Here is a 19,635-nt window from a genome sequence, read left to right as displayed (position 1 = left end):
ATAGGGCTTTGAGGCAGTCCACATAATTAATGTAGTTTATGCACTGACTTATTTTGCGCACGACTTCTGTGTATGCTCTCATTGTTGCATATGCTGGGGTAGGTACATGCCAAAGAGGGCATTGTGCTCAGTGATTGGCGTGATGAGGGCTGGGTACACTGGAACAATGACATCCTTGGATCAAGATGTCATGCGTTTGCTTATAAGTTGCACAATGTCGAATGATTTCCTTATTCACACAGGCACATGATGGTCAAAGACCAGGTTACTGTCTACATGCGGTTTTAAATAGCTGACCACTGGGTCTACTCTTAGGGGTGTATTATCATCATGGTAATTTCCAGTGGTAGCCATCTTCCCAAGGGGTACTGTTGTGCATTTCTTGCAGGTTGCAAAGATAGCAGAAAAGTTCATATCCATGGTTACAGGCACATTTGTACATTCTCAGATGGTTGCTGTAGGAGTACAGAGTAAAAACAGGAGTATTTAATACAAAACCCATGAAGCGGTCCTCATCTGTGTGCAGCCTAGTTGCTCTTTGTACAAGTGAGAACTGGGAAAGTTTTAAGGGTAGTGTTTTTAAGAAAAATGTCAATTCTGAGTGCCAGCATTTGTACAGGGCACTGTTAAACCCACTGTGAGAAGAACAGAGTTGGGCAAATCCACCAAATGTATACAGGCAAAGAAAACTGAATAAACAGATTAAATAACCCTCTAGCCAAAGAAACAAACTCACTTAAAGTCTTCCTGTGTAATTCCCAGTGCAGACAGACCAGCTGTCTTCTCCTGCCATTAGAAATGCAGTCCCAAGTCGTCTTAATGTAAAATCAACTACAGGTAGCCCAAAGTGAATGCTAACAGAACAAACCAAGCAAACTATCTAGAAACCACACACTTAAAACAACTACAATGCCGAGAAGCCTGCAACAAGGTCAACAAAAAGCAAACGGCACTTTACAGAGATAAATTGCTAACAATATAATAATAAATTGGAAAATACAGCAGCAGTTGTAAACGTGCACGATTTCAATTTAAAGTACTTATTTCTGCTAGGATAGTGGGTGGCCTCAGTGGTGCAGTGGTTAGCGTTGCCGCCTCACAGCAAGAGGTTCTCCAGTTCGATTCTTGGCTGGGGTGCCTTCTGTGCGGAGTCTGCATGTCCTCCCTGTGGTCGTGTGGGTTTCCTCCCGGTGCTCCGGTTTCCTCCCACATCCCAAAGACATACAGTAGGTGGATTGGACACTCTAACTTAGCCCCAAGTGTGTGTGTGTGTGTCTGTGTGTGTGTGTCTGTGTGTGTGTGTGTGTGTGTGTGTGTGTGTGTGTGTGTGTGTGTGTGTGTGTGTGTGTGTGTGTGTGTGTGTGTGTGTGTGTTTTCTGTAGAAGGTTGGGTGCCGGGCTGGCAACTCGACCACAACTCCACTGCCAGTCATGAGTGGACAGATGATCCGCTGTGGCGACCCCTAACCAGGAAAAGCCGAAAGAAGAAGACTTCTGCTAGGATCGCATTAGATGCAAACCAAACACACTGGAGACAGTGGTGTGGATGCCAAGCATTTGTGAGCTCTGTGGAAATGATCCAAGAGCTGCAGAAATTTGTAAGAGGTAAAGGAAACTGGGTAAATATACTACATAGCCCACTCACCAATGAAACAATCTCACTTAAAGTTGAGACAGACCAGGCTACCTTCTGCTAACACTAGAAATGCAGCCTCAAGTCGCCTTAATGTAAATGCTTCTGTAGTTAGCCCAAAGTGAATGCTGACAGAATGGATGGGACAATTAAAGAGTGTGAGAGGATGTGTCCCAAGGTGGTGAAGTAGATAGGAAACTCTACTGTGTTCAAAATGAAGTACGTTAGTCAGTTCTGGTATCGACTCAGAGAAGCTCCGGTTAGGCAAGATGGAAAGCATTTAATATGAAGGGTTACTCAAATGGTGAGAGAAATAAGGAACTGAGGTGTACGAAAACTCGATGACAACTTGGTATTTTAGTGGGAGAGAAAAGAAGTCACTTAATGTTTCAGTCCAGACTTTATAATTACCACTAGTATATTTTAAAATAGTATGTATTTGTAAAGTGGTAGTTAATAGATTTACTCAAGCAGGGACTGTTGTCAGATACGACCAAAGAAATGAAAGAGGCATCAGCTTTTGTTGTTTTCTGGGCCTCTTACTGTGTTTTATCTGGGTGGTAGTAACTGAACTGAAGTTTCTGATTCATACATTGCAGAAAGAAGCTATTTTAAACCAGTCTGATTCATTACACAAGTTTCATAATGAATCACTACATCTTGTCTGAAAGAGACAGGGTGATAGTGTCTCGTAAAATAAAAATGATACTTACCAGCAGTGTGTGAGTCAGGAAAAAGTGCTCAAATTAGTAAAGTAGAGGTGAAACAGTAACAGAATGAAAATGAGTATTTGCAGGAAGTGTGACTTAAATTCACTGTAGCTCACTTAAATAAGTGCTTTTGTAAATGTTTTACTTAAAGGTCATATGCATCTCAGCGAATATGAATGCAGCATCTGTTTTCAGTTTTCAATATTTTTTGAAGTACACAGGTGGTCAGTGGCTAGTCCAGTCCTGTTTTCACATAAATCAATAATTTTATGTGACAGTAAGACTACAGACGTATGGCACGGACACAGCCAATGTATTCACATTGTGTGGAGTTGAGGCTGTGATGGGCAGTCCGTTGTGTCATCATGCAGTCGGAGACAGAAGCTCAGACAGGAACGTTTTTATGTTTCGGTTTTTGACACCTTTTTCCATTGACATGCCCTTCGCCCTCCTTTAAGTGGACAATGTAGTTTGTAAAAGGAACATCGCCTTCCTTTAAGTGGACAATGTAGTTTGTAAAAGGAAATGTTTTCCTTTTCTGCATTTTAACTACTTGTTTCTCCTGTTTGTAACAGCAAGTCTAACGTGAGAGCACAGCCAGTCAGAAAATAATGACCGCAGCTTTGTGTATTCATTAAGTAGGAGTGTTTGCATTACTTCACTTAACTGGTTGATTAATAAATATAATTAAAATGGTTAAGGTATACAGGCTTCTTTGTGACGTGACAGAAGTCAGGATAAGTAGCTAAGATAATGAGCATTGTATTCCAGTTTAGGGAGCTTTGGTCCCATAAACATTATGACTCTGACATTTCTTGAATTGTGTGAATCTGTATGGAAACTCATCCTTCTGTGTGAGATCTGAATTCCTTCAAGACAAGGGAACAATGGCTTTATCCTCTTTAAGCTGCCATTCACATTTCATTTAGTAGTCCCTTTCTTCTCCCGGTTTTATTACCCCTACCTAGCTCAGAATATTGAATGACTGTCAGGATCTGGGTTGCCCTAGTCATGTTAGAGGTGGCTCTTGGATGCTGTCACTTTGTGTCACGTAACATATTACAGCAGTGTGAGAAAAGTTTAAACAGGTCTTGCTTAGTTTTGAACTCAAGGCTGACACTCTAGCATCCTGCTTATATGTGGATTTTGTTATAGTCCGACATTAATGAGGGAAGAAGTACAGGGGGTAATAATAATGGGCAACTTTCAGGTTCCCCATAATGCAAGAAACACCTGCTTTCCCCCTCCCTTTCCTCCTCTTTACATGTGGCCTTTACATAAAAGGAGCTGCCACCACAGATAACACCACAAAGTTGGACTTTAAAACATCTACTTTTTTTTAAAAAATCTTTTTCTGATCAGAGTACTAGACACACTCTTTGGCAACAGAAAATGAAAGGTAAAGCAGATGTCAGCAGGGATTTCCAAATATTGCCCTGCAGAGACAACAGAAGAGGAGAGAAGTGTGCAATGTGTCTTTTCTGATCTTGCATACGTCATTTTTTTTTTTGTAAGGCAGAGTGTTACTTCCCAGGAGCTGCTTTCAGAAGTTGCAGAGCTGCTTATGGATAACATACCTTGTTTTGCATAACTGTTGTCATATTGACTCAGTCAGTTCTCCCTCTGGCTAGATTTGATGTTTTATAAATTACAGAGGAAATGTATTCATTTACAGAGAACAGGAACACCTCCTGCTGTTTTTCCCTGTCTGTGAGAGACTGTATCATAACAGGTATTTATCAGTAACAAACCAAAAAAAGGTACTAAGCATCTGTTGATTTTTTTTCACCACTTATCAGTGATACTAAGTTGTTGTTCATATTTTGGATACAGGCGCAGTCACCAGTGGACTCTGCGACCATGTCCCCTGTGGAAAGGACAGCAGCGTGGGTCCTCAATAATGGTCAGTACGAAGATGAGGAAGGACAGGAGCTTCAGCAAAGCAAAGAAGAACAAGACAAACACGCAGAGAAGGTAAGCGCTTTGCAGCAACAAAATTCTTTTATGTAAAAGCTATTAAAAATTGGATATATGTGATGCATTCTTTTTCTTTTTATAAAAATATTTATAATTTCATTTTGATTTCATCCTGTTTTTTTTAATTATAATGTTATTTTGATTTAGAAGAATAACCAAAAAAACAAAATGTTCATGTTTTGTTTGTATTATCAACAAAATGCCTACACTTGAAATCCAGCTAAGACAGGAAGGTGTGCCCTTGTATGCCAGCCAGTTGGTACAGGGGTTGTTTTGCTGCCAAGTGCACTGCATGCATTTACTACTCCCCACCAGTAGGGGTCAGTCATGGTAATACTGAACAGCATATAGGTTCATAGGCAGGTACTAGGCTATCTGCCCGAAGGCATTTATAAGCCTAGCCAGAATGTGTTGGCTTTCACCATCCCCTTAGATTAGTTCCCTGTGCCTCTGTCCAGCAGAGCCACTGAAGTGATCCCCGGGGTAAACTTTCTGTTTCCCATCCACTCGTCAAGGTTTCTCTTGAAGAGTGTAAGCGAGGAGCTCTGCCTAATGTAGATTGGAATCTTGTTCTAGAGCATGGGAAGTCTCTGGGACAGGAATCTATCCCTCCAGCACGTCCTATTTATTGTTGTGGTGAGGTTTAGTTCCCTAGAGCATGTGGCTCGAGGGGATAAGGTTTTCTTTAGGTGGAGCATGTCTATCAATTCTGGGTTGGACATGGCCTTGTATGTCAGGCAGAGATCACCTCTGAGTATGCGGTATGCAACCGAGTACAGCTGGAGTTTCTTCAATTGAACTGCATAGGGCATCTGTTTGAGGCTAGTGATCCTCTTGTTGAGGTACTTCTGTGGTCTTTCCAGCTGTTGCAGGTGTCTTTTAAGGTACAGCCCAAATGGGGTGTTGTACTCTATTATGGGTCTGATGAGTAGAGGGGCACAATGACCTCTTTTGATCTGGATGCAAACCCTTTTGTGATTAGGTGGGCCACATAGAAGGATTTTCTAACTACTTTGGCAATGTGATTATCAAAGGAGAGATTAATATCTACTTGGGTCCCCAGATTCCTTATTACGTTTTCCATATTTAGGGGGCTACCACCTATGTGGTAGTTTGTGTGTACTTTGTTTTTTCCAACGCGGATGACTATGCACTTTTTGGCATTTAGCTTGAGGCCATGATTTTGTCACCAGGTATCCATCTCAGTGAGACCCTTTTGGAGGATGTCTGTGTCAGCCGGAGAGTCAGTTATAGTCCCTAGTTTGCAGACATCTGCGAACTTGGTCAACCATAGTCCTCCTGTGCTTGCCTGTACCTCTGAGAAGTATATGCCGAACAGGAAGGGTCCTAGGACTGAGCTCTGGGGAATGCCACTTGTAACTGGTTTAGAGTCAGATCTAGCTCCCACAACTCTCACCATGTGGGTTCTGTCCGTGAGCCAATTGGCAACCCATCTTGTGACATAGGGGTTTATGTTCATGCTGGTGAGCTTGTCTATAATACCAGAATGGGGAATGGTGTCGGAGGCCTTTGCGAGGTCTAGGTATGCTGTGTGTACCACCTTTCCCTCATCTATAGCCTTAGTATCTGTCTCTTCTAGGGCCAGGATGGGCTATTACTTAGTGACATTATCACTAGTGCTGCACACATGCACTTAACCCCGATTTGACCCTATCAGCATGTTAGGATGAACGTGACCAAAACAGTGTTGTAGCCTGTTTGAGTGGAGGATGACTGGAGGAGTGGATTCTATTACAGCCCTATCCCAGTCTAGTGTCATTATCTCATTTTAACTAATACAGAGAGAACATTTGAGAAGGCCAACCCACTTGGGTCCTTAACCTTTAATTATCTTGTCTTTCTTCTTTTACACTTTCCACTTTACTAAAAAAAAAAAAAAAAAGTTTGCTAGAATCTCCTTGTGTTCTGGCTGAGTGCGCTTCTCAGCTGATAAGTATATTTTTGGCACTTTTCGACTGTTCAGAGTTGAATTTAGTTCAGAATACATTTTGAATAAATTGCATTTATTTAAACTGTACTTGCTTTAATATTGATACACACTCAAGTGTGCTAGCTTGCATTGCACTTGAATTGTTTTTAGTGCTGTTTTAGCTGCTTTTCTGTAAAAAAAAAAAAAATTCTAAGCTTGTTTCCTGCCTTTCCTGCAACTTGTCTAGTCCAGGTACAGATTTGCTGTATCCAGGACTATATGTAAGCTTTTGAGCCTACCAAGCCTTTCTGTGTTGGAGGGAAGCCTTCTAGCTTATCAGTGGGAGTGGTAAGCACTAGGTAGCCTGTCTTCCACAAGAGTGATTTCTGGCCCAGAAGTTGTAGTTTATTGGCCGTTTGAGCAGTTTCTCCATCTCTTTCAACTTTCTTGTCTAAAAGCCCGCGTTTGTGCTTGTTTCCCACCTTTCCTGTAGCTAGTCTAGTCCAGATACAGTTTTGCTGTATCCAGGACGGTTTGTAAGCCTCTGAGCCCCCCCAAGCCTGTCTGTGTTGAGGGAAGCCTTCTAGCTTATCAGGGGGAGTGGTAAGCACTAGGTAGCCTATCTACCACAACAGGAGTGGTTTCTGGCCCAGAAATTGTAGTTTATTGGTCGTTTGGGCAGTTTTTTTCCATCTCTTTCAACGTTCTGGTTTAAAAGCCCACATTTGCGCTTGTTTCCCACCTTTCTTATAACTTAGTCTAGTCCAGATACAGATTTGCTGTATCCAGGACTGTTTGTAACCTTTCCTATAACTAGTCTAGTCCAGATGTAGATTTACTGTATCCAGGATTGTTTGTAAGCTTCTGAGAGATGCCAAAGCCTGCTCTTAGATTTTCCCTTAGATCTTGTAGTTCTCTCCTCTCTTGCACTTTTACTAGCTTATTAGTCTAGCACTTTACCATACCAGACTTCTTGTAGCAGTTGTAGCACACAAAAGTGCTACCCGCACTAAACGTTCTACAAGGAAACAGCTCCAGTACTTATTATTAATGCCCATCTCTTCAGGCATGTCTAAAGGTTAGTTCCCTGTGCTTTCTCCTATTAACCTGGTGAACTTGGGCATCCTGAGGCAATGCAGAAACTGCCTCATGTACACTGACAACCCTCTCCTTTTACCTCCCAACACTCAGACTTGCAAGAGATGAACTTATAAAACCAAACTGGAAGCCACGCACTCTCCAGCCAAGACCGGAAAAGTTGGTCAAGAGGAGAAGGTCAACACTTGCACCACACTACATGGGACACACAGCCCTCCAGAACATTCACCAGCACTGCCTTCATAAAAAAACACAAACCACACACCCACCTTCGTGGAGGCTCTCAATAAAAATCTACCCAAACAGCAGAGATCTCCAAGGCAGAAACACACTCAACCACCACAACACAACACTAATCACAAAACACATAACTCTCCTAAACAGTGTGCCATTCAACCAAAGCCCCTAAGGCAAAACAGCATGCCCAGCACACTAGTCATAGGTGACTCGATAGTGAGGCACAACTGATGTCCAACTCACTAGGATGAATAAGGAGAAAGTAGCAGTCAGCTGCCTGTCAAGTGCCAGGATCTGCCACATAACGCACGCACTCAGATCCATCAACAACAGGTACAAATATGACTGTCATTGTACATGTGGGTGTGAATGACCTGAGACTTACCTCCCTGGACTACATGAAAAGAGACCTGGAGAAGCTCTTGGTTTATGTAGCCAAGGCAGATATGACCCTAGCCCTGAGCAGCATCCTACCATTACCCAGAATGATACCACAGAACAAGCAGAAAATGATTGACTTCAACAATTGGCCAAGTTTCTGGTGTCATTCTAAGGGGATCCAGTATCTGTCTGCCTGGGATGACATGACTGACAGACCTGGATGCTTTGCCAGAGTTGGCCTGCATCTGTCACCCCTGGGCTTCCGGATACTGACAAAGGCTCTTGCCACCCCTATAGTGCCTTTTTTAGGCGGTGTTCCAAAGACTAAATCACCACCATAACAGCTACAGACAAATGCAATCTGAGGGTCATGCTGCTTAACGCTAGAAGTCTAAATCTCAAAATGCACTCGCTCGAAGCACTTCTTAAAATGGAGAACATCGACATTTGTGCTGTAATAGAGACCTGGTTCAAGGCAGCAGAAAGCAACCCTGCACTACCAGGCTATAACTCATTCCACACCCTTCGTCCCCAGAACTTGGACCGAAGCTCCAAAGGTGGTGTTGTTTCCGTATTCATAAAGGATGCGCACACCCCCAGACTGGTAGCCCAACATAATGCATCAGAGTTACTTCAGGTGCATCTAACATTAGGTAAGACAGCGATTCAGGCCGTAGCCTGTTATAGGTCCCCAACCATGTCCCAAGACTCACATTCCACATTCCTAAGCACCCTGGAGAATATTAGGGTCCAACCTAACACTCTCATACTGGGTGACGTCAACTACCCCTCCATTAACTTGGAAAACTACTCATGTACCTATACACTTGCCCAACATTTCCTGGAATTCATTAATTCCAATGCCCTGGACCAGCTCATTATTACCCCCACTAGAGGCAGCAACATCCTTGACCTGATCATTACTAACATGGGTGACCGTTGCTTTACACCAATAGTCAACTCCTCACTGGTTAGATCCGACCACAAACTAATCCCCTTGGAAATCCACATCCCTCCCACCACCACTCCCCCTCCGCAAAGGTAACCACCATGAAAAACTTCTCCAAAGCTAATTTTGGGCTCCTAAAAACAGAGGTGGCAAACTTCATGGCACCCATGCAAATGGCGAATAGTTGCAAAGGTAACCACCATGAAAATCTTCTCCAAGCTAACTTTGGGCTCCTAAAAATTGAGGTGGCTAACTTCACGGTACCCATACAAATGGAGAATAGTTGCATGACCGCAGAAACATACACCAGTGCACCCTACAAACACGTACCCAAATGCATGGATCTTGCCATACCCAATAGAACCAAGATGCTGTCCTCCAAAAAAAGGAAGCCAATCTGGTGGTCCCCTGCCATAAACAAACTCTACAACAGAAGTAGGAAACTGATGCAGAATAAGGTGAAGTCCCGAGAATGGATAAACTCCCTTATCAGCCTCAACAAAAAGTTGAGATCCCTCAGCAAATCCTCTAAAGCTAGCTATGAAAACAGAATTGCAGCAGATAGTAAAGACAACCACAAGGCCTTCTATAGTTATGTAAAGAATGTCCATGATAATACTCAGATTTGGTCTGAGGTACTGCACAACGGTGCCTCCTATACCGAGCCAACAGATATTGCCAATATACTGGCCAACAGATTCAGTGCCAACTTTACCCCTCCCCTCCAAAGGACCAATCACAATACCAGTAGATTGCCAGGTACCCAGCATTACTGCTGCACAGGTTAAAACAGCACTGTCCAAGGCCAAGAATACAGTTTCTGTGGGACCTGACAATATCCCTGGCTGTGTTCTACATGAACTACAGAGTGAATTGGCACTTCACCTGTGTGCCCTGTTCAGTCACAGCCTCACCTCAGGCTTTGTCCCTACCAAATGGCGCACTGCTACAGTCATCCTTCTCCACAAAGGAGGAACAACTACAGACCCTGGGAACTATCGCCCCGTTAGCCTGACAAGTCTGATATGCAAAGCTATGGAACGCATCATCATGGACCTAATAAACAAGGATATAGGGAATCTCCACACTCTGAATCCCACACAGTCTGGTTTTGTGAAGGGTAGATCATGCCTCCTCAACTTGTTCGACTTCTTTGAGTCAGTCACCAGAGCTGTGGATGAAGGCAAGGTGGTTCATACAGCCTACCTTGATCTGGCCAAGGTCTTTGATACCATTCCCCATTCAGGAATCCTAGAAAAACTCACTAAGCTAGGCATCAATGCCTATAACACTAGGTGGGTTGCAAACTGGCTCACAGATAAAACCCACAGTGTGAAAGTAGCTGACTCCAAGTCAGACTGCCGACCAGTCACGAGTGGAGTCCCACAGGGATCAGTCCTGGGTCCTCTCCTCTTTGGTATCTACTTCTCAGAAGTCCAGGCCAACACGATGGGACTCTGGCTGGCAAAGTTTGCAGACAGTTGCAAGTTGGGAGCCATTATTAACTCCCCGAGTGATGTTGACATCCTACAGAAAGGCCTCACTGAGACCAACAACTGGTGTCAGAACAATGGCTTTAAGCTCAATGCCAAAAAATGTATCATCATCCCCTTTGAGAAAAACCCAGTTCCCATGAATTACCACATTGATGGTAGTCCACTGAACACAGAAGGCATTATAAGAGATCTGGGAACACAGGTTGACAGCAACCTCTCTTTTGACCACCACATTGCTACTATAGTCAGAAAGTCCTTCCGTGTGGCACATCACATTACTAAGGGTTTTGCATCCAGGAAGAAGGAGGTCATTGTCTCCCTCTACTCTTCCCTCATTAGGCCAATTATCGAGTACAATGCCCCATTTGGCATGTACCTCACTAGACACCTGCAACAATTGGAGAGGCTGCAAAAGTACCTCACAAAGAGGATCTTAGGCCTTAAACAGTTGTCCTATTTGGGCAGACTCAAAAACCTCCCAACTATTCTCTGTCTTATATCACCTACTTAGAAGCGATCTCTGCTTGACTTACAAAGCCATGTCTGACCCAGCTCTGTTAGAAATGCTACATATAGAGAAATCCTAATCCCTCCGCACCACACGCTCAGGAGACCTCAACCTCATTACCACAATCAACAGAATGTGCTGGAGGGACAGGTTCATAACCAAGAGACTGCCCATGCTATGGAATAGACTTCCCATACATGTCAATCAGAGAACCTCACTGGCCGTCTTCAAAAGAAATCTTGATGAATGGATGGGAAATAGAAAATTTACCCCGGAGATCACTCCAGTGGCTCTACTCAACAGAGGCACTGGGGACTAAGGTTGGTTGGCATGATGCCAGGGTAATCATATGGGCTAGGCTTGTAAAGACTCCAGGGCCATTAGCCTAGTACACACCTATGAACATACAACCCCTCCCTCCAGGACGCCAGGCTATAGTGATGCCCATGGTTAGGACCACAGCTGTGGTAAGATGACAGAATTGAGTTGCTTGTTACTGGTCCAAGTTGCTGAGAGGGTTTTAAAAAAGGGTGTGTTTTTATGTGAACTTTATCTACCCTACTACAGAATATCCCCTTTCTGCCTTATGCAATCCTTGTAGGGGGTAAGTCATTTATTAAACAAAAAAAGCTGATTACTTAATTGGTTAAAGTCTAGTGCCCATATAGATTTTAGTAGCGGGATACTCCAAGTTGGTACCCTATTCCCATTTTACTATGTTCGTAGGTTAAGTTCTAGGCTGTCTGCCCTACTGGTCCGTTTTAATCCTAGCCAGATTTCCCATCCTAGAGGTAATAACCAAACCCAGTACCTTATGCTTGTCCCCAACCACACTGTATCAGTATGACATGCTAATTGACCGAATTAACAGTCGACTAAGCAAATTTACTATGTTAATGCATATAATTCATTATTTAGTGGTCACATGTTTTTTTCTGAGGTCTACTCAGGAAAGAGAGAGCTTGGTAAGCTCAGTGAGAAACATTAAAATAAATGAAACAAAAATAGGTCCAATAAGTTGTAAAGGTCTAATTTTTCAGATTTGACCTGGAATAGCATTTATTGAGGCATTACTTAGAGTGGAAGACAACACAGTAAGCCATTTTTCATACCTGCTTCTCACATTCTTCTTGGGTAGTACGGGAGGGTAAAGATGCAGTGATGGGGATAAGGGGGCACATTGAGACATCTAAGTGGGGCTTATGGGCCTGGGTATATTTATTTATTTATTTCCAGTTTGATGACTGGGGATGTCCAATGGGCTCAGAGAGCCCATTTTCAGTGGAGGACCGGGGAGAAAAGCTCCATCCTACAAAGTTTAGATACAGATACAATATAGAAAAGACGAACAATTTACAATTATGTTTCATGCTAGAGAGCAGGTGTAATTTCTTAGGTACATGTTACCTTTAGATACAGACACAATATTATTAATGAACAATTTACAGTTAAATTTCATGTTAGTGAGCAGGTGTAGATTCTTAGGTACATGGTACAAATTTGATATTTACAATATGTATATAGCTGAATAAACTCAACATGCTGTCTTGTACCATTGAGTTTTAAATAAGACTTGTTTTTTTTATCCCTTAACACTGTTCTTTTTCTGTTTTTTTTTTCTTTATACGTACTAACTCCCCAACCTTTAAAACCTTACGTTTTGGCTCCAGAGTTGTGCCTTGCTGTTGTGTGTATTTTTGGGAATGGTGTTGAATGCAGTCAGTGGAGGTTACCTTGGAGAAGCAATGGAATCTGATGACTTATCAGGACAGCATCTGCCTCATCCTCCTTTTCCACCACCCCAAAGTTATTGTTGATTTCCCATTGTCGATGTAATACATTCTTCTTGTTTGCAACCCCAAAGTTGTCGTCTTCCCATTGTTGATGTTACATTCTCCTGCCCCTGTACACACCAGTGCATTTGCACTTTTTTTCCCTTCTGTAATCAAATTGTTAAATCCATCTATAACTCCACTGGACAACAGTGAATTCACCACTGTTCATCTAAAGTAGTGCTTGTTCACATCTTTCTTGAAATTTGCTACATACCATAAGTTTTGTAGCATGTCACATTGTACTCCTATCTAGTACTGCTTTGTATTTCTTTGAAAGTAGTATTTTCTGTACCTTACAGTCCCAAATCATCTGCCACTTCTTTTTCAGAGTGCTTGTGTAGGACCTAATCCCTCTTGTTTCATTTTATAGACCTTGTGACCACTGGGGTATTGAAATTCTTTGGCTGCAGCAAGGGGGGCTGCATATCGGTGACTGTTCCTCTGTTAGTAGTGTATTTGAGAGAGGAATACTCCTTAATTACTGATGTAAAGTTCGGCAGCATGTGAATGCCTTATACTTCTGTTATGGCAGTATGTAGGGAGTGTATCTAAAATGTATTCAAGCAACTGAAAAGTGGTAGCAGTTGTTTTCATGTGACAGTAATGTAGTAGCTATGTAAGCATTAGGTTTAAGGTACAGAAAGAGTGTGGCACGATGCCAGGGTAATGCTATGGGCTAGGCTTGTAAAGGCTCCAGGGCCATTAGCATAGTACACACCTATGAATCTATGAAGAACAGGGAACATGGGATTATAAGCTGCAGGTAATTTTTCGCTTCAGTAATGAGTACTTTCACGAATGAGCAGTATTTTCTCACCAGTGGTAAATGAAGATGGCTGGATGGCATTTAGGTACTGACATGTTTCATAAATTGTGACATGATTGCAGATTTCTTTTTATAAATCAATACTTCAAAGTATTAACTTCTTATATGAAGAACCACAGAGTAGTTGTACAGTGCATGTCGTAGTGTATAATGTAAGCTGAACATATGAGAACCACCATATTAAACTGAAGGTCAGACAGTTAAGCTACAAGACATTTCTTCAGCAAAAGAACAAACTAAATTGTCTGTCTTCCTCACTGAAACACAGCAGTTAGCCATTGCTCTTCTCAGTGCAATCTCCATTAATATGCTAAAAAGAGATACACTAAATGCAGTAAACTCCCAGTGGAGAGGAATGTTTTGCCAGGAACTGGTCTCTGTAGATTGGACTGCTACCTATGCTAACATTAATCTCAGAGGTGTACCTAGAATTTGATGAAGGGGACAGCTTTCTCAGGCACAGTGTCAGGGTTGCAATCAACAGTTTCTGAATGCCAATACTGCATTTGCGGCCCTTAAGGTTGGAAGTGATTCAGCTCTTCATGTGTGGTCCGTTTCATTACAGATGTTTATAGTAAAACAAATGAAAGCAGCCTGAGGTATATAATAGAGCTAATCATATATTAATTTCCATAAAATGATGGCCTGTTATTAGAACTAAATATGCAAATTAGGAAGAAGATGAGAACAGGGTAATTCCAGACCTTATTAATTATGCCACTGGAACGTGCCACACATAGAGACCTGCAAGAAATAAAATCTATACCTTGATTCTGATAAGCTATAGCTCACACTTTTTGCTACAATTGAAAAAAAATATTTTTTTGCTTATTCTCACCTCAGTTTGTAAAACAGTGGCAGTGACAGTAGCCAGGTTATTCTCACCTCAGTTTGTAAAACAGTGGCAATGACAGTAGCCAGGTTATTCTCACCTCAGTTTGTAAACAAGTGGCAGTGACAGTAGCCAGGTTATTCTCACCTCAGTTTGTAAAACAGTGGCAGTGACAGTAGCCAGGTTATTCTCACCTCAGTTTGTAAAACAGTGGCAGTGACAGTAGCCAGGTTATTCTCACCTCAGTTTGTAAAACAGTGGCAGTGACAGTAGCCAGGTTATTCTCACCTCAGTTTGTAAAACAGTGGCAGTGACAGTAGCCAGGTTATTCTCACCTCAGTTTGTAAAACAGTGGCAGTGACAGTAGCCAGGTTATTCTCACCTCAGTTTGTAAAACAGTGGCAATGACAGTAGCCAGGTTATTCTCACCTCAGTTTGTAAACAAGTGGCAGTGACAGTAGCCAGGTTATTCTCACCTCAGTTTGTAAAACAGTGGCAGTGACAGTAGCCAGGTTATTCTCACCTCAGTTTGTAAAACAGTGGCAGTGACAGTAGCCAGGTTATTCTCACCTCAGTTTGTAAAACAGTGGCAGTGACAGTAGCCAGGTTATTCTCACCTCAGTTTGTAAAACAGTGGCAGTGACAGTAGCCAGATTATTCTCACCTCAGTTTGTAAAACAGTGGCAGTGACAGTAGCCAGGTTATTCTCACCTCAGTTTGTAAAACAGTGGCAGTGACAGTAGCCAGGTTATTCTCACCTCACTTTGTAAAACAGTGGCAGTGACAGCAGCCAGGTTATTCTCACCTCAGTTTGTAAAACAGTGGCAATGACAGTAGCCAGGTTATTCTCACCTCAGTTTGTAAAACAGTGGCAGTGACAGTAGCCAGGTTATTCTCACCTCAGTTTGTAAAACAGTGGCAGTGACAGTAGCCAGGTTATTCTCACCTCAGTTTGTAAAACAGTGGCAGTGACAGTAGCCAGGTTATTCTCACCTCAGTTTGTAAAACAGTGGCAGTGACAGTAGCCAGGTTATTCTCACCTCAGTTTGTAAAACAGTGGCAGTGACAGTAGCCAGGTTATTCTCACCTCAGTTTGTAAAACAGTGGCAGTGACAGTAGCCAGGTTATTCTCACCTCAGTTTGTAAAACAGTGGCAGTGACAGTAGCCAGGTTATTCTCACCTCAGTTTGTAAAACAGTGGCAGTGACAGTAGCCAGGTTATTCTCACCTCAGTTTGTAAAACAGTGGCAGTGACAGTAGCCAGGTTATTCTCACCTCAGTTTGTAAAACAGTGGCAGTGACAGTAGCCAGGTTATTCTCACCTCAGTTTGTAAAACAGTGGCAGTGACAGTAGCCAGGTTATTCTCACCTCAGTTTGTAAAACAGTGGCAGTGACAGTAGCCAGGTTATTCTCACCTCAGTTTGTAAACCAGTGGCAGTGACAGTAGCCAGGTTATTCTCACCTCAGTTTGTAAAACAGTGGCAATGACAGTAGCCAGGTGTAACTGACAATGATTTGCCAAAGGCTTGCTTTTGCCAGTGATAAGACTGCCTCATGGAGCTTGTGATCACTGTCTGTATTCTTATCTCTTACTTTGGTAGCCCCAGACCATCTTTAGAAATGCAACTGGATGCAGTTGTCAGCTTCCTTTCTCTCAGGGAGACCTATGATGCGCAGACTTTTTTCTGGAGTTTGTCCTTACTGTTTGCCTTTCCTGCACCTTTCCATTGTTGTAACTAAATTAGCCACTTAATCCCTTAAGTGATTTTCCTGTTCCCACTGGCTAATCCCATCTGAGCGGTGGTTAAGAGCATCGTCTGCCTCAGCCTTTCCACAGGCAGATTTTGCAATAAAATCACCCAGCTTTCTATTCACCGTTTGGATCTCTTCTAATATCAACTGCAGGAAGACTTAGAGGAATCCTGCTTGTCACCTCTTTTCTGTACTCTCCCCAACTCCATATCTGGGACCCTTGAACCTCCATGCGGTCAGAATGAGAGCAGCTAAAAAAGATAGTTCCTTACTGTTAGCGATCCTCTTCTCTGTCTTTTTTCCCAGAAATGGGTGTCCGACTTGTACTCCTTCAACACTGTAACACAAGAAATAAGGTCAGTAATAACGAAATAAAATAACGTTTTACTTATTAACGAAGGAGCAGCCTGGGAGCCATGCAGCCTCTTAGATTATCATAGCAGAAATCCTGTTGTTATGGTTTTCTGATGGTTGCAGTCCGCTAAGCTTAGTAAATTGTCTGAAACTTGCAAACGAGTGTTCTAAAATAAAGCAAGTTTTGAAAATGATGGATGTGAATTGGAGTGTTGTCGTTTATGCAACCACTTTTATAATCTGTGTTTGTGTGCATTGTGTAATATGTGAGGAAACGTATGTTATCCAGGGCATCAGTTAATCTTGCATGTTCGCTCTGTTTGCTTTATAAGCACTCACTCCTGCGACTGGGGGTGGTAGTAGTTGTAAAACAGAAGCTGCTTATAGAAACACCTGGACGGATTAGCTTGAAGGTGCACTGTGCAATTGTGCATTTTTTTTTAACTTTTTATCACCTTTTATTGCCCTGACAGTATGAGCAGGAGATTGCTAAGCTGAAGGAACGTTTGAAAGTGTCAAGTCGTAGGCTGGAGGAGTACGAGCGGCGACTTCTTGCACAGGAGCAACAGATGCAGAAGCTGCTGATGGAGTACAAGGTTCGGCTGGAGGACAGTGAAGAGAGGCTGCGCAGGCAACAGGAAGAAAAGGACAGTCAGATGAAAAGCATCATTAGCAGGTCAGTTGGTGTCATTTCCCATTCTGAGCAGGCCATTTGGTGTCGTTTCCCATTCTGAGCAGGCCATTTGGTGTCGTTTCCCATTCTGAGCAGGTCAGTTGGTGTCGTTTCCCATTCCGAACAGGTCAGTTAATGTCCGTTCCCATTCTACATGTCCAGCCTGGGTGCTTTAGAAAACGTATCTGCTAGGGGGTGCTAAAACTACAAAAACTTGACATCAATTATACCGCATACTGAGCAGAAAAATTTTGTACCTTCCTTGTTTAACTCTTTCTTGGCCATTTCTACTAGGGATCTGTACATGTATTCCCCCCCCCCCCCCCCATTTGTGGCAGGACCATGGGATGTGGCAGGCCCATGCACATTTTCATTTTAAAATTCAGAGTCTGCTTCTTGGAGTGCTGAGTTTCTCAACAACAGACACACACACACACACACACACACACACAGATATATGCTCATAGTTTGTCAGGCCAAGTGCATCTTGTTTGTAATTTTTATATCTCCAGCTATGCAGACTGCAACGGAGAAAGGGCACATTTCCCAAATCCTGCTGTTCTGTGATTTTTGCTCAAAAAAAAAAAAAAAAAAAGAGTACAGCTGATTTTCGATTAGTCATACTGGCTTTTTAACTACATATATATATATATATATATATATATATATATATATATATATATATATATATACACACATATTTGCACTTTCTCTTTAAGATCTAATGCAGTATGTGAGGAAGGAGTGTCCTAATTTTTTGACAAAAGGTCTAGAGAGGTCTAGAAAGGGCAGATTTTGCCAAATAGTATAAATTGTAAATGCTGCCTAAAGGAAGTAAGAGGTAGTCAGCTTTTTCCAAGTGGGCACTGCAATGGTACCAAAATTCACCTAATGTAATAAAGTATCAGATTTTGATGGTATCAGTTTGAAGGAGTTTTCAGTTTCTTGGATGTCAGAGGGTAATAAACAGAATCATATGTTCAACCTTGGTTCTGTGCTTTATAAAAAGCAGTTTGGTAACTGTTGTGGGTATGCATTCTGTGTGATGGCATGAGTTGGGTCGGGTGTCAGACCATATTGGGCTATCTTCTACGGTGATCTGCATCTGTCATGGTGGGACTTGGACATCAGCTTTCAGTCCAGCTACAAAGACTGACTAGGTCTTAGCTGGGAAGATGGACCAGTGTTTTTTTTCCTTGTGTTAGCAAGAGCAAGTCATCAGAGTTACATAATGTCACAGACAGGGCCTGCAAATTGTTTGACTGTGTATGCATTCAAAATTAGCAGTATGATTGTGTGATGTCTTAAATAACAGATTATTTTTGCTTCCTAGTATTTATCATGCTTATCCATTACTGCTTTCATATAATTATTGTTTTTACTTGTATTTTTTGTTAAATTTCTCAGCACTTCAGGGAGTCTGCTGTTGCTACATGTTCGTTACTTTTATTGTTAACAGTATTTTAACAGTGTAGAATGGTTATGTAGCCTGCATTTATTCAGTGGATATTGGTGCATTTTTAGTGGTACAGAATGAAACTTTGCAGGATAATATTATTGTCGTTTCTCAGTAAAAACTTAGTAGTAGTAGAAGCTTTCAAAGTCTTTGTACTTCTCTTAATTTGACAGCTAAGTGAAAAAAGTGCTGTTTATGGCCTTACAGTAAAAAATGCAAACTACCAGGTCTCAAAAACGAGTTTATTAGATCTTAATGTTAATGCAGCCTGTGGGGATGCTGGACAGTGAGATATAGGGGGGTAAGTAGGTTGGACATGTTACTGGTGGCTCCTAATGTAGGTGGGATTAATAGCCATCCAGTGCTGCACTGTGGAAAGGGAGGAGTTTGAACCAGGGCCATTCTTAATGTGGACATCATCAGTTGTCCATCATCGATACACAAGTTCAGAAAAGGAGCTGCTGTTAACTTACATGTAAATCACTGTCTTTCCAACAAAATGCATTGAAGGGGTTTCCAATCAAAGACGCTATTAATGTAGGTGTGGCGGAACCAGCAGTGTAGAGGGAATGACTTCAGAACTCACCTGGATCATTGGCAATTTCAGAGAGGTTTGTCTGTAGTATGCTTCAAACAGGTGTTTTGGGAAGTGCAAACTATTGGATAGGGAAATGTCCTCTGCATGACCACTGTAGGGAATTACTGCTGCCAGATTTTATTGCTTAAATAGTACGTCTTTTTAATTCAACATTGATAGGGTCAGTTTTGACATGAGTTTCAGTCGTCTTCTGTTTGATGCCATTGCTGATACTTTAATCCTGCTCATCAGGCCAGCACAGCATTGAGGCCACTGGCACTGAAATGTGAAGGCCCACTGACTGTGAAGGTTGTGCTTTCTTCTGAGGTGACTGGCACCGAATTGTGAAGGCCCACTGAAGGTTGTGTTCCCTTCTGAGGTGACTGGCACTGAGTTGTGAAGGCCCACTGA

General features: G+C 42.3%; 1 protein-coding gene across 3 annotated transcripts in view; it reads left to right on the top strand.

Moving 5' to 3' along the window:
- The window catches only part of RASAL2 (RAS protein activator like 2), a 1,712,944-nt gene that overhangs the window by 1,601,931 nt on the left and 91,378 nt on the right, over nt 1–19,635 (top strand). For all 3 annotated transcript variants that reach the window (XM_044085261.1, XM_044085259.1, XM_044085262.1), the window contains exons 15-16: nt 4,176–4,316; nt 16,992–17,194. In XM_044085261.1, the coding sequence (XP_043941196.1) occupies nt 4,176–4,316; nt 16,992–17,194 (344 nt within the window). The remainder of the gene's footprint in view (nt 1–4,175; nt 4,317–16,991; nt 17,195–19,635) is intronic.

Source organism: Protopterus annectens, chromosome 10.part0, assembly GCF_019279795.1.
Source record: "Protopterus annectens isolate FY-2018-M chromosome 10.part0, PAN1.0, whole genome shotgun sequence".
NCBI classification, from domain to species: domain Eukaryota; kingdom Metazoa; phylum Chordata; order Ceratodontiformes; family Protopteridae; genus Protopterus; species Protopterus annectens.
Note: the sequence above shows the minus strand (reverse complement) of the source record. Positions and strands in the feature narration are given on the sequence as shown.